A 15,636-nucleotide genomic window follows, 5' to 3' on the forward strand; every position below is an offset into this window, starting at 1 on the left:
TCCTTATGGCAGAAAGCAAAGAGGAACTGAAAAGCCTCTTGATGAAATGAAAGAGGAGAGTGAAAAAGCTTGCCTAAAACTCAACATTCAAAAAACAAAGATCATGGAATCTGGTCCCATCACTTCGTGGCAAATAGATGAGGAAAATAGAAACAGTGAGAGACTTTATTTTGGGGGGCTCCAAAATCACTGCAGATGGTGACTGCACCATGAAATTAAAAGACACTTGCTCCTTGGAAGAAAAGCTATGACTAACCTAGACAGCATGTTAATAAGCAGAGACGTTACTTTGCCATCAAAGATCTGTCTAGTCAAAGCTATGGTTTTTCCAGTAGTCATGTATGAATGTGAGAGTTGGACTGTAAAGAAAACTGAGGGCCAAAGAATTGATGCTTTTGAACTGTGGTGTTGGAGAAGATTCTTGAGAGTCCCTTGGACTGCAAGGAAATCAAACCAGTCAATCCTAAAGGAAATCAGTCCTGAATATTCATTGGAAGGACTGATGCTGAAGCTGAAGCTCCAATACTTTGGCCACCTGATGTGAAGAACTGACTCATTAGAGAAGACCCTGATGCTGGGAAAGATTGAAGGTGGGAGGAAAAGGGGACAACAGAGGATGAGATGGTTCTATAGCATCACCAACTTGATGGACATGATTTTGAACAAGGTCCAGGAGTTGGTGATGGACAGGGAAGCCTGGCGTGCTGCAGTCCATGTGATCACAAAGAGTTAGACACAACTGAGCACCTGAACTGAATGTGTGTATGTGTTAATCCCAAACTCCTAATTTATCCCTCCCTACCTCTTTCTGCCTTGATAATAACAAGTTTCTTTTTGATATCTGTGCTTCTATTTCTGTTTTGTATTTAACTTCATTTGTATCTTTTTTTTAGATGTCATATATAAGTGGTATGATATGATATGTGTCTTTTTCTCTCTGGGGCTTTTCTGGTGGCTCACCTACCTGCAGTGCAGGAGACCCAGGGTTGATCCCTGAGTCAGAAAGATTCCCTGGAGAAGGAAATGGCTACCCACTCCAGTTTTCTTCCTGGAAAATTCCTTGGCCACAGGAGCCTGGCAGGCTTCAGTCTGTGGGGCCACAAAGAGTTGGTGGTGACTGAGCAACTAACATTTTGTCTCTCTGGCTTACTTAGTGTGATAATCTCTATGTCCATTCATGTCGCTGCAGATGGCATTATTTCATTCTTTCTTATGGCTGAGTAGTATCCCATTGGGTAAATATACTACATTTTTTTAAATTTGTTCATCTGTTGATGGACATTTAGTTTGCTTCCTTATTTTCTCTTTCAAAACATCCATTCCATACTATTATGTGAATACTTTAAAGTTCCTCCCTTTTAACATTTTTTTTTCTAAAGTTAAAAATTTTCCTTTGTTGAAATGTAAACCATTCCATATTTTTGTTTTGATTTTTTTTTTTTAATTTGACTGCACTGTATGGTATGTGGTATCTTAGTTCCCCTGGCGGGGATCAAACCTGCAGCCCCTGCATTGGAAGAGCAGGGTCCTAACCACTGGACCACCAAGGAAGTCCCCTTTTGTTTTGCTTTTAATTATTAGCTTAATACATGACCCTACGAACAATCAGGTAATTTCATATCTGCAATTAGCACAGAATTCCTGCAAAGACTGATTTTGTAAGCTGAGGCCTGTGTGCCTTGTTGGGGTGCCCTTGGGGTATCCTCACACTGAGATGGCTCGCAGGCTGTGTCTACTGGTGACCATAGCAACAACGAGCACCGTACGGTATAATACCTGCTTCCTGCACAGTCAGTGTAGCGCAGCCTCGGGTGATCTCACTTGTGTAGCAGTCTTGCATTTGAGGTCACTTTGACCTTTCTTGTCTAACTTGATTGTCACTAAAACCTGGTGAGATGAAAGTGGCCACTAGCATAGCCTTCACCTGCCTGGTGGACAGGTTCCCGCTGAGAAGACTAGGGCACGGACATGCCCGAGTCACATGCTGGGAGGCCAGGTCCCCAGCCTAGAGTTCCAGTTCCCTTCCCAGCGTGACATTCACGTTGTCTCTCCACCAAGCCTGCAGAAACAGTGGTCTTGTGGCAGCCTCCATGGAGGTGGTGTTGACAGCCACGTCATTGTTGTTTTAGTTGCTAAGTTGTGTCTGACTCTTTGTGCCCCCATGAACTGTAGTCAGCCAGGTTCCTCTGTCCATGAGATTTCCCAGGTAAGAATACTGGACTGGTTTGCCATCTCCTTCTCCATGATATCCACATAGATTTTGAGAAGAGCATAGTTGGAGCCAGTAACAATCGACTCAGTGACTGCTGCTGCTGCTGCTAAGTCGCTTCAGTTGTGTCCGACTCTGTGCAACCCCAGAGACAGCAGCCCCCCAGGCTCCCCCGGCCCTGAGATTATCCAGGCAAGAACACTGGAGGGGGTTGCCATTTCCTTTTCCAATGCATGAAAGTGAAAAGTGAAAGTGAAGTTGCATCAGTCATGTCTGACTCTTAGTGACCCCATGGACTGCAGCCCACCAGGCTCCCCCGTCCCTGGGATTCTCCAGGCAAGAACGCTGGAGTGGGTTGCCATTGCCTTTTCCAATGCTCAGTGGCTAGAAACGTGGTTTACTAAATTTGCACTATTTGTACCACTACTAGTGAGACATAATGCATAAACACATATTGGAGCAAAGTAAATGTTTGATAATATGCATAATTGTGCTTTTCTATTTTTGAAACACTGGTTCAGTTATTTTTATGTGAATACCTATTCCATGGCCTTGGATGCTTGCACTGTTAATTTAAAAATAGGACAAGGATTTAGATAAAAGTAAATGGGCTGTGTAGGATTAGTCCTAGCTTACTTTACCTGCAATTAGGAAGGCTTTTTAGCATTTTTACATATTCCCAGGTACAAAGACTTACCCAGAAAAAAGGCCATTTTAATTTCAAAATGCTTTGACCTAAGTTTATGAAAATATATGTAGAATTAGTCATTTTATAATTGGTCATTGCTTGGTATGTGTGTTAACTTTTTATGTGATCCATATCTATTTAATAGTCTGAGTGTCCATAGTTCTTTTATTCATTAAACAAACATCGGGTACCCCAAGGTGCCAGGCACTGGTCTGTCCTGTGTGCTGGGTATATATTAGCAAACAAGGCAGTAGAAGACCCTGCCAAAAAAAAAAAAACCATGTTTGAGTATCTTCATTAAATGAGTCTCTGTTAAGGAATAATTTTTAATAAAAATTTAACTTTATACATTAATTTTTTCAGCTTTGTTGGGTTATGATTGACAAAATTGTAAGATATATACAGTGTACCTTATGACAGTTTTACACGTGTGTATATATATATATATAAATTATATATATACACACACATATGTGTGTATATGTATGTGAAGGATTCCTCCTATCTAATTTACACATTCGTCACCTCAAATATTTTTCTTAGTGTGAACTTTGAAGTTCTGTTCTCTTATTGAATTTTGATTGTACTATATGGTGTTGAGGCTTCCCTGGTAGCTCACCTGGTAAAGAATCCACCCACAATGCAGGAGACCCCGATTCGATTCCTGGGTCAGGAAGATCCGCTAGAGAAAGAATCGGCTACCCACTCCAGTGTTCTTGAGCTTTCCTGGTGCCTTGGCTGCTAAAGAATCCGCCTGCAGTGCAGGAGACCTGGGTTCGATCCCCGGGCTGGGAAAATCCCCTGGAGAAGGGAACGGCTACCCACTCCAGTATTCTGGCCTGGAGAATTCCATGGACTGTATAGTCCGTGGGTTTGCAAAGTGTTATCAAGTGCAGTCACCATGCTGTATGTTAGATCCTCAGATCTTTTTCATCTTCTATAATTATTTTAAAATCACTTTATAAAGCTTGTATGTTGACCACCCTCAAAATGTTTTATCTGTAAACAAGTATGACGTGTGTGGATCACTGTGCATGGCTCTGTGAAGATGGAAGAAAAGGAACGGAGATGTTCTGCTTGCTATTGGAATTTTACTTAACTTTACAAAATGTTAAGCAAACACTCCCATCAAACTTATAAATTACACAGCTATTTTTAGAAGCAGTTTTCTGATCCATTTTCTGTTTTTAAATGATCTCAGGTGGCAAATGTTGGTTCCTCTGATTTTGATGCTTTCTCCTAACATAAATTTACCTAAATCCCCCCAAATACTTTCTATCTTGAATTCAATTTCATGTGTCTCCAAGGGCTATTCAACATCAATATTTCTGTCACCAAACTGAAGATGAAGAGAGGGAGAAAAGATAATTTCTCCCCCCTTGAATACCAATCTGTTGCTGACAGAGCTAGATTAGAAGTCAGAAATCCTTTTTCATTAATTATTAATCATGCTCCCATTGTTTAAAAAGTCACAAGTCATGATCACTTCCAAGTATCAAGAGAACAGGAAAATTCAGAGAGTGGGACAAAGGGAAAGAGTTTAGCTGAGTGTAAATTTCAATATGTCCCTCTCCTCCTTAGGAGAGAGTTATGTGTGTGGCTCAATCGAACCCTTCAAGAAGCTGGAATACACCAAGAACGTGAACCCCAACTGGTCGGTGAATGTCAAGACCACCTCGGCTTCGCGGGCGGTGTCCTCTCTGGCCACTGCCAAAGGGAGCCCTTCGGAGGTGCGGGAGAATAAGGATTTCATTCGGCCCAAGCTGGTCACCATCATCAGAAGTGGGGTGAAGCCACGGAAAGCTGTCCGGATTCTCCTCAACAAGAAGACCGCTCACTCCTTTGAGCAGGTTCTTACCGACATCACTGACGCCATCAAGCTGGACTCGGGAGTCGTGAAACGTCTTTACACCCTGGATGGGAAGCAGGTAAGTGGTGGTGGGGGGCGACAGTGGTATGGCCTTGACTTTATGGGCAAGATCCAGGGAGTTGGGGGGTTTCTGTGGCATCGAGTGGGGACCCGAGATGTACATTCTACTGATATTGATGGGCTTGAGTCATCTAGTCAGCAGATACATAGCTGTTGTCCTCCAGCCAGTTCAAGGATAGAGTTAACACAGGATCACCTTAGTAATCAAGTACAAATATAGACCTCCGAAGCTTAAATGGTTACTCAGAGATTTCTACTTTTCCTAGTATTAATTGCTTAACCTGGTGGTGCTTTTTCAGCCATCTGTGTTCAGTTCGGTGTGTAGTCATGTCTTTATCATCACCGCGAGTAGGACTGAAGTGTAGAGGTGAACTCTGACCAGTAGAGAAAAACCCAAGTCCTTTCTGTGACCTCAATGATATTTCATAGTTTTATGTTTCAGTAATGTTCATAAGCAAGATTTATTTACAGTTCATATATTTCTGGGTACATATCTAAGGAATGAAATATTTCCATCTGGATGGCTCTTAAGAGGCATATTTCTAGAATATTATACATCTTTTATTGAAAACATACTTTCTGGATTCAAATGAAAGAGGGGTTTCTTTAGCTGTGGAATGTACATCGGTCGATTTGGGTGAATGGACATGTTAATGTGCATTGTTCAGGTGAACTTAAAGGAAGGCTTGTGTGGACTTTTGCAAGGATTTGACAGAACCGTGATGGTGAGCTGAATAAAGAACACTGATATATGACATACGCACCGAGAAATGTGTTGATCGTTCAAAGTTTACCAGTGTCTTTTTGTTTCAGATTACAATTTTCAGTACACTATCTTTACTTGAAATTTAGTTTTTATCATGGATCTGTCCACATGCATTTTATAAATTGAGATATAATTAAAATGATTTGTATAAAGAGTACATAGTAAAAGTCAAAACTAGATTCATAAATTAAAAGATTGATCTTATTAAATAGACTCTTCCAAGTTCTTGAAGGCGAACACATTCAAACTTGATGAATTAGAAATAGATGCAAATACTAGAGAGTGTTAGTCATGAAAAGATTACTCCCCTAGGGATCCATTCAGATGCTCTAAATTATAAATTCATTAGGAGAAAAAGGAAGATCTGCCAGTTGTTCATTTATATTCACCAGTCTTCCGCTTGTCTCATAAAACTTACCCTACGTGTCATGTGGGTAAGGAATCTTAGAAAATCTCCAGTCGTCTAGATCTAGATAGGTGTAGCCTGAATGTCACCATATATCAGGGATCAAAAAGTCCGTGGCTGCCTTGTAAATTATAGCAGCAGTAAGATGGCAAGGTTCACATTTAAACACTTAATCCCTTCCCTTTGTAATGAATTACTCAACTGTCTTGAAGATCTGCATTTTGGTGATTTTTTTCAACATTGGAGTTTACCTGTTTTCATAAAAATAAAATTTACAACAAAGAATACGTAATTGATAAATCTTTCTCCTCTCCTCCTGCTTCAGAACTTTTGGGTTCCAATTTGTTACACACTGAGTCAAAAAAATCAGCTTTAATTATTTATGCTAAATTTTGCCATCAACTGAGCGTTTATTCCAAGAATGAATTCGTAGAAGAGATATCATGATGTTCTCATTAGCCTTCATCTTTTTAGGATTTTTGTCTGGTGTCTGTATTTTGTAATAGCTATTTTGTTAATGCACCAAATGTAGGTCTGATCTCCTGATGTGAAGCAAAGCCGATCTACTGACACCAGCTTGTGGTGAAGGGAAGTGTAGCGTTTATTTCAGGGCAAAGCGAGGAGAATAGGCAGCTCATGCTCAAAAGACCCCAATGCCCTCATGGCTTTTAGGGAAGTGTTTTTAAAGGCAAAGTAAGGGAGAGGTTCTCAGGGTGTGTGATCAGCTCCTGTACACCCCTCTAATTGGTTGGTGGTAAGTAACAAGTTGGTATTTTGGAAGCTAATGTCATCAACTTTCTGGTTGCGATTGGTCTGGGGTCTGTGTGCTGGTGGTAAGTTTGCAGGTAACTTCTTCAATTAGGTGGGATCTTTAGTGTCTGCAAACCAACTCAGGAATATGGTTTAGGATATCATCTATAGTCTTTGAAGAGGGATTAAAGGTTTATGACATTGTTTTACGGCTAAATTATTCTTCTTTTGTCTTGCATGACTGCTTTCCTTTGTTTCTGCATTTTGTCACTTCTCTGATTAAATTCTGTTTGGAAACTTGGGGAAGACCTAAGAGACGAAAGCTTTTCTAAAAGCAAGAGGCAGGGGACATGGGAGTCTCTTCCTGGAAGGCCCTGCTGGGTCCTGCTGGGTTTCCGTTTTTGCTGTAGTTTACATGTAAATAATGGGAAAGAATCCAAAGTTTAATGTTAAAAGACCAGAATTCAAATCCTGGTTCAGCCACAGATTTTTTAGCAAATCGCTTAGCTCAGCCTCACTATAGTCATCAGTAAAACATGGATAAAAGGATCACCTCTGTTTCACAGAGTGCTGGTGGGATCAACTCTGATAAATAAGTGAAAGCTGTTTTGAACTATAGTAATAACATGTATGCATGCTCACTCATGTCCAACTCTTTGCAACCCTGTGGACTGTAGCCCTCCAGGCTCCTGTCCATGAGATTTTCCAGGAGAGAATAGTGAAGTGAGTTGCCATTTCCTTCTCCAGGGGAATCTTCCTGACCCAGGAATCAAACCCACATCTCCTGCATTGCAGGTGGATTCTTTCCCACTGGGCCACCTGGGAAGCCCATCAGGATAGCAACCCTAGTTTTATTGAACATTGTTCTAAATGCTTTGCATGCATTTGGCATGTTTACTGCTAACAACTCAGTTATTATCCCCATTTAACAGATTAGGCCATTAAGGCACAAAACTTGTTAATAAAAAACAGGTCCAAGACCGGACAGATACAAATGGTAGAGCTGGGATTTGAACTAGTTTCTCTCCAGAGCTTGCCCTCACAGCCACTGAAGCACAGCAGATGATAGATGCAAGTGTACTGAAAACGAATTTCCAAGTGAGGAATCTGTACAAGAGATATCATCTGAAAGTTTTCTGTTACGAATTTTCCCCGCTTCAGTCGTCCTGCTGACTGTCGTATCTAGCTCTTTTCTCGCAAGGCTGATTCCGGTCACCATTGTGGCCTTGCCTCTGTTGAGGCATGTTCTCTTCAAAGCAGGAGCAGTGAAAAGCTGCAAAGGAATCGGATGATAAAGTGGAAAGAGTGAAAGAGTATAAAGACTTTGTGCTTGGGTTCCCAGTAGGAACAAAGCTTCCTTCCTCATGGACCCTAGGAGTCTTTAGAATCTTTTTTGTTCAAAAGAGAATCTGCCCCCGCAAGCAGATCTCCCCCCTCCCTTTGTGGGAGGGATTCTCTAACAGTCAAGGCTGTGACCACGGCTTGATAAGCCTCTGAGAAAAAAAGCACTTCCCTCCAAGCCTTCCTGTGACGTGACGCTCTGACACAGTAGGGTGGCACCCTGTGCTGCCAGGGTTTCACCCTGCCCACCGTGGCATTGGGGACCACATGCTGTCCATGGGGCATCACCCTTAAGATCGCTTGTCTGCCTTTTTTTAAAAATAGTATTGGGTTTTGTATCAAAACCCAATGCCCAGTAAAGCTTTTAAAGGTTTGTTGTTTTTTTTTTCTTTTTTTTGTAGCAAGGAAATAGAATTGTTTAAATAATTAATACTTTGAGTGCTTTGGATAATGGGTAGAGGGGAAGATACACAAGCAGGAACGGCTTTTCATATTGCCGTCAGGCAGCCTACAAGTGAATTTGTGGGAAGGAAACTGGGGACTCTGGGATTTCTGACTGTGGAACGGGGGAGCCTGTGCCGGCTGGTACTCAGGGATGGGCACTGACAGGTGTGGACCACATGGCCTTCTTACTTGATCTCCTTGCACATCAGCCTCTTGGCTTTGCTTTAAGCCCTAGCCTATGAGTTCATTGGCTCAGACAGTAAAGAATCTGCCTACAATGCAGGAGACCGGGGTTCGATCCCTGGGTTGGGAAGATCTCCTGGAGAAGGGAATGGCTACCCATACCAGTATTCTTGCCTGGAGAATTCCATGGATGGAGGAGCCTGGTGGGGCTACAGTCTATGGGGATGCAAAGAGTCAAAAACAGCTGTGAGACTTACACTTTCATTTTTCATGAGTTCACTGTGCAGTGCTTTTTTGAGGTTTTTTGGCTGAGATCAGGAGATCAGCATATTGGAAATGCTGTCCTGTGTAGAAGGCATTCTGCAGAAAGCTGCAGTTTGCCTGGATGGCTGTTGTGGTTCACAAGCAGCCTGTTTGTGAGTGAACCTTTTCTAATTATTTCAGCTCCATTCTTTATCCAGAGGCATAGAAGCTCCAATTAAAGGTCCCCACAACCTCGCCACCCCCTCCACACACCTTTTAGGGGGTCTCTGCTAACCGGGTGATCAGGCACTTTTTCTGGCATAGCTGGGGAGGTCAGAGATGGTGTTGCATCTTACTTTCAGTCATGCCTTATTTATCTGGGCACTGATTAAGGGCTCCCAAAGAAGGACGGAGGGCATTTTCTATTTGAAGGTTAAAATCACATCCCTTTTCTCCATATTCAGGCTGCAAGAGTCTTGCAGGGTCTGGATGTTGGGATTCTTCCGTGGGTTATTCTCTCATCCTGCTGGGCAGCTACTTCCAGAGGTCATTTGTGTGTTGTGTGCTAGGTTGCTTCAGTTGTGTCCGACTCTTTGTGACCAGATGGAACTGTAGCCCGCCAGGCTCCTCTGTCCATGGGATTCTCCAGGCAAGAATCCTGGAGTGTGTTGCCATGCCCTCCCCCAGGGGATCTTCCCAACCCAGAGACTGAACCCGTGTCTCATGTCACCTGGATTGGCAGGCGGGTTCTTTACCGCTAGCACCAAGTGGGAAGCCAGAGGTCGTTTGAAGTGTGACTAATTTTTAAGTGATTAAAATAAGCCCGAAACGTACATGCTTTGCTGAAAAGATGCACTTGCATGTCTCCCGATTCCTTTCTTGGAACAGCTAATCAGGCTGTCTTGAACTGCTAAGTCTTTGACATCTGTGATTACTGGATTCTGGCTTAGAAACGTAAACAACTGAGAGGTTTAGAACAGCTAGTGCCTAAGCAGCAATTTATCCTGTACAGATCATAGATAAGGCTCTTCCAGTGATCTCCTCTCCCCACTGAAATATGGTCATGAGAAACCAGATTGCTCTTAAAGTAGGAGATATATGCACATTCCCATCTTATCTACTCTTTGACATTGAAGATCTACATAGAATAACAATATAATTTAGCATCAGAGGAAAAATTTACTCAGGGATATTGTATTTTTATCTTATAGGCATTTCACATAGGTCATGCACTTTGTAAAATCCGCCATTGCTGGAGTGAGCAAATAACTTATTTTTCTCCTAATATGGAAAACATTGGACCAACAGCTGAAGTAGAGGTGCTCATAAACTGATTTAGATGGTAAGCTGAGAGCAGACATCGTAGCTCCTCTTGTAGTCCATTAGGGCTGTAACAACCAGCTACCATGGACTGGATGACTTCTATACAAAATAAGTCTATCTCTCCCAGTCTTGCAGGCTGAAAGTCCAGTATCAAGGTTCCAGCATGTTTGTTCTGATAGGAGCTACTTTTCTGGTTTTGCAGTGTTCTCATATGTTTAAAAGGGGCTGAGAGCTCTGTGGGGTCCTTTTATAAAAGGGCACTAACCCAGTTCATGAGGGCTTCTGCCACATGACCTAACCACTTCCCCAAGCATTTCCCCTCCCAGTTGAATCACCTTAGTGGTCAAATTTCAATGTATGAATTGGCTGGGGTCAGGGTGGACCCAAGTATTCTACCCAAAGCCTTGTAAAGGAAATCCCAGTTGCTGTCAATAATGTGTCTTTTCTGTATCTTTTGATCATTTATCCCCTCACCTGCTACAAATGTAAAGCCCCAAAGATGCTTATAAAGTCATAATATTCACTGCCATTTATTTTAGGTAGTTAGTATATGAGTTTATTGGAATTCAGGAAATGGTAATATCATCAATAAGAATCGATCAGTTAGAAATTCCAAAGTGGTCTTTGTTTTTTTTTCCTTTTGGTTTTTAATACCTAATTCTAATCTGAAGGAAAAAATATTTGATTCACTCTTGAGTTTAGAGACTTAGAATAGTTCTTCTCTGTACAAGTCATTAGTAAAAAAAGCAGTATACATTATTACCACATCAGACCTTGGCTGTAGCAACTAATGAGCCTAGAAGATGTGAAAACCAAAGGTTTCTGAATAAAAAGCAACAAATTTAGGATGTGAAAGGATTTGGTTGGACTGGAAACGGAGATTCATCTGGTGTTGTTTATAATAGCAATTTTTTTTTCTTCTAAGTTAAAACTTCTGTGACAGCTCTAAGTTTCTTAAGCATATTTAAACCCTCATCCTTGATATATAGATTTTTTTACTGTTATGATTTGGTATATTATCTGTGGTATGAAAGTGAAGTTGCTCAGTCGTGTCCGACTCTTTGCGACCTCATGGACTATAGCCTGCCAGGCTCCTCTGTCCATGGGATTTTCCAGGCAAGAGTTCTGGAGTGGTTTGCCATTTCCTTCTCCAGGGAATCTTCCCATCCCAGGGATCAAACCCAGGTCTCCCGCATTGTAGGCAGATGCTTTACCATCTGAACCACCAGGAAAGATGCCATCTGTGGCATGAAAGTAAATGTAATACCTTTTAGTATTTTGTTTCCACAAATGATGTTAAAAAAAAACAGTTGATACAAATATTTTAGCTTATTACAATGTCAAATTAAAATTTCCTGTAAAAAGTCAGAGCACGCATTGAGACATCCTTATGACTTGGCAGAGGTCTGAACTGCTGGAAAATCTTAACTGTTTTCACAGAAAAAGGAGCTTAAGAATCATTGTGATACTTCATTAGGGAATTAAAGTGTCCAGAATGGAGTGTGCTTTTTTTTAGGCTCCATACCTTTTGTTGATTTTCCAGTATTCTTGCCTGGAGAATCCCATGGACAGAGGAGCCTGGCGGGCTGCAGTCCATGGGTTTGCAAGAGTCGGACACGACTGAGTGATTTGGACTTCACTTACTTTACAGGATTTATAAGCTACATCTCTCCATGTATAGCTTTTAGTTCCCCCAAGTTGGAAAGAGTTAAGTCCTTGTCTTCCATTCTTAGCTGCTCTGATGGTGTAATTAATTATGGGTGCCTGCTATGGTGTATATTTTAAGGCTTCAGTTGGTCTGGGCAAAAGTCAGTTTTCTGGAAACGGAATTCCAGTTTGCTGTCAAATGAATTCCAGTTCCCCAGTGGCCCCCTGTTGAACTGAAGATGTGCTGAAGCCCTCCCTCCCGTGGGGGTGCTGGGCATGTTGGGGGCACTTTGGCAAGTCGGGGAGGGGCCTTTGGGATCACCTATGCTGACTTCTGCTTTTGCAGTGTCTGGGAGTCTGAGTTGGCCCGTGAGCTTCCTCAGCCCTGAGGGAGCATGTTGGAATGAGGGAAGGCACTTGGATTTTCACATCAGCTGGGCCTGAGCTCAGATTTCAGTCTGAAAAATCCAGCTTGATCCAGTTTCTCATGCAGGCTTGGAAACCTTCCTTCCAGGCCTAGATGAGAAACTTCAGTGGTTAGTTAAAAATCCTATAGTATATATTGAATTTACTTGTAATGAGGGAATTTGCTTGCATATTGCATATGTCATGTAAGTGTAGATATATGCAGTGGTATAATATAGAAGAGAAACATTAGTTTTTGTAGACTCATATCAAACACACAGTTCTAAACTGACCGTCTTGTGGTCAGGTCTGCCTTGTACTGCTGGTCACAGTGAACTGTGCCCTCCCACTGGGAAGTTTAATTCTCTGATACTCCTCCGTTTTCTCATCTGCATAATGGGACTGATGGTAATGCCTGCTGTATAAGTTATTGTGAGGATTAAATGAAATAATGTGTGACAAGGTTAGCATTGCCTTAGGTACTCTGCTAGTGGTAGTTTATAACCCTGAAAAGCTAAAGGTAAATTGTTTTTTGTTTTTGGAAAACAATTACATTTTGAATGTGTTGAGGGAACTCATTATTTAAAATTACCCTTTAGGGACTTCCTTGGTGGTCTAGGACCTGCAACTCTGTAAAGGGGCCCAGATTCCATCCTTGGTCAGATAACTAGATCCCACATGCCACAATTGAGAGCTCGAACACTGCAACTAAAAAGGGTCCCACAGGCCACGGCTAGGACCTGATGCTGCCAAATAAATGAATAAATAAATATTTGAGAAATAAATAACAAAGAAAAACTTGCTTTAAGAAATAAAATTACCCTTTAATAATAATTACTTATCATATCTACCTTTGTAAATGTGTCTGTTCACATGAAAATGCTCCATGGTGTTGGCCAAAAAGTTCCCTTGGTTTTTAAGTAAAAATAAAAAGACACATTTTTCATTTTCACCAAGAACTTTATTGAACAACGTATTCACCATTTTGTTCCACTACCTTCTGCCATTTTTCAGGCTACTTCATAATTCCATCTTCCCAAAACTTTTTATCTTTTTGAGCAAAGACCTGTTCCAGGTTCCTTTTTACAGTCTTCCAGGGAATTGAATTTTTTTCCATATAAGAGAGTTCTGTAAAGACCGAAATAAGTGGAAATCCAAAGGTGCAATGTCTGGTGAATATGGTGGAAGAATCAGAACTTCCCAGCCAAGCTGTGACAGTTTTTGCCTGGTTGTCAAAGAAACATGCGGTCTTGGTTATCCTGATGGGAGATTATGCATTTTTTGTTGACTAATTCCAGATGCTTTTCATTGAGTGCTGCTTTCAGTTAGGCTAATTGGGAGCGGTACTTGTTGGAATGAATCCTTTGGTTTTTCTAGAAGGAGCTCGTATTACAGGACTCTCTTCCAGTCCACCCTATACACAACATCACCTTTTCTGGGTGGCCTTTGGTGTGGTTGGTGGTGGTTCATTTTGCTTGCCCCACCATCTCTTCCATTCCACGTTATTGTACAGTTTACACTTTTCATTGCCCATCACAATTTGTTTTAAAAACAGAACATTCTTGTTACATTTCAGTAGAGAATATCACATGCAAAATATGTTTGGTTTTTTTTTTTTTCTGCTTAACTTATGTGGAACCAAAATATCAAAGAGATGAACATACCCAAGCTGATGCAAGTGATTTTCTGTGCTTGATTTGGATATTTTGAGTATGTTGGCTATCTCCCACATAGTATAACGTTGATTGTTCTCATTTAATGTCTCAATTGGATTGTCGTCAAATTCCACTGGTCTATGCAGCTGGAACGTCGTCCATCGAGAAATCTCCAGCAAGAAACTTGGCCAACCACTTTTGACATGTTCATCAGTCACAGCATCTTCTCCAGACACTGCACAAATCTTTTTGCATTTCAGTTGCATTTTTACCTTTCTTAAAATAATAAAGCATGATATGCTGAAAATGTTGCTTTTTTCTTCCATCTTCAATATTCAAATGGCTACGCAAAAATTTACCAGTTCTGGTAATATTTTTTAAAATGCGTGCCTGTATGACAGCTGCCATAGTACAATCTAAAAAATTGTTTTGAATGAAGTTAAAGACAACTAAGCTTCCCTGGTAGCTCAGACAGTAAAGAGTCCGCCTGCCTGCAGTGTGGGAGACCCAGATTCGACCCCTGGGTCGGGGAGATCCCCTGGAGGAGGAAATGGAGACCCACTCCAGTCTTCTTGCCTGGAGAGAATTCCATGGACAGAGGAGCCCGGCGGGCTGTAGTCCACGGGGTTTGCAAAGAGTTGGACACTACTGAATGACTAACACTTTCACTTCACAAGTGCTGCTAAAGCCATTTTATGGATAAAAACATAAGGAACTTTTTGGTCAACCCAATATAAAGAAAAGAGCATAGAATTGGAATTGAGATGCTTGTAAGATCCAATCCTGACTTATCATGCATTACCTGTGTGGCCTTTGTCAAGTCAATTAAACTCTCAGAATCTCAATTTGCTCTTTAAAATGGCAATAAAAACAGCATGCCTCATAATATTGGTGGGATAATTGAGAAATAGGTATTAATACATAAAGCCCTAGCTTGACATAAGGTAAGTCCTATATAGCTATTAATATTTAGCCCTTCTGCCTGCTGTCTTCAAATTCCAGGCTTTCTTAAAAGCACAGGACACTTACAGTTGTATAATATTGTTGATGTAGAATTGATGATTTTGCATTGTTTCCATTATCTGTGCTGTAACTAAACTACTAACTGTTCTATTTTTATCCTTCCATTTATTGTCAATCAATTGTGAGTGTAGCCTAGATATTATATTCTTTCCTTTCTTCTTTAATTGTGCGTTATTAAACTTACAAACCACTACACTCATACAGTAATATTTACATTATTATTGCTGTTATTGGCTGAACACCTTCCCCATGCCCAGTGCCATGGGCTACTTGTTGCATGTCTGTCCATCACATTGAATCATCACCACAGCTCTGAAAAGCAAGAACCTGATTATTTCTCAAGATTATTTCAAAGGTGGCCTTGTCTAAACATTTCCTGATTTCCCCATGTAGAACTGACAGCTCCCTCTCCAGGGGCTCCATCAGTCCATTATAGACAGCTCCACAATTCTTGATGACACTGTCCTGTTGGCAGTTGAGGTGCCCACCTCTCATTTCAGAACTTATAGGATGAGGGTAGGGAAGGTGCCCTGTCAGCCTCTGAATCTCTAGGGCCTGCCCTGGTAAATGCTTGCTCAAGAAATGACTGAATGACTAGACCTTTGGCCAGTTTGCCATGACCT

At 41.3% G+C, this 15,636-nt stretch overlaps 1 protein-coding gene across 2 annotated transcripts in view; it reads left to right on the forward strand.

The window, feature by feature from the left end:
* The window catches only part of DCLK1 (doublecortin like kinase 1), a 347,490-nt gene that overhangs the window by 23,824 nt on the left and 308,030 nt on the right, over window positions 1-15,636 (forward strand). For both annotated transcript variants that reach the window (XM_069601562.1, XM_069601561.1), the window contains exon 3: window positions 4,479-4,825. In XM_069601562.1, coding sequence (XP_069457663.1) covers window positions 4,479-4,825 — 347 coding nt within the window. The remainder of the gene's footprint in view (window positions 1-4,478; window positions 4,826-15,636) is intronic.

Source organism: Ovis canadensis, chromosome 10 (genome assembly GCF_042477335.2).
Source record: "Ovis canadensis isolate MfBH-ARS-UI-01 breed Bighorn chromosome 10, ARS-UI_OviCan_v2, whole genome shotgun sequence".
Classification (NCBI taxonomy): Eukaryota; Metazoa; Chordata; class Mammalia; order Artiodactyla; family Bovidae; genus Ovis; species Ovis canadensis.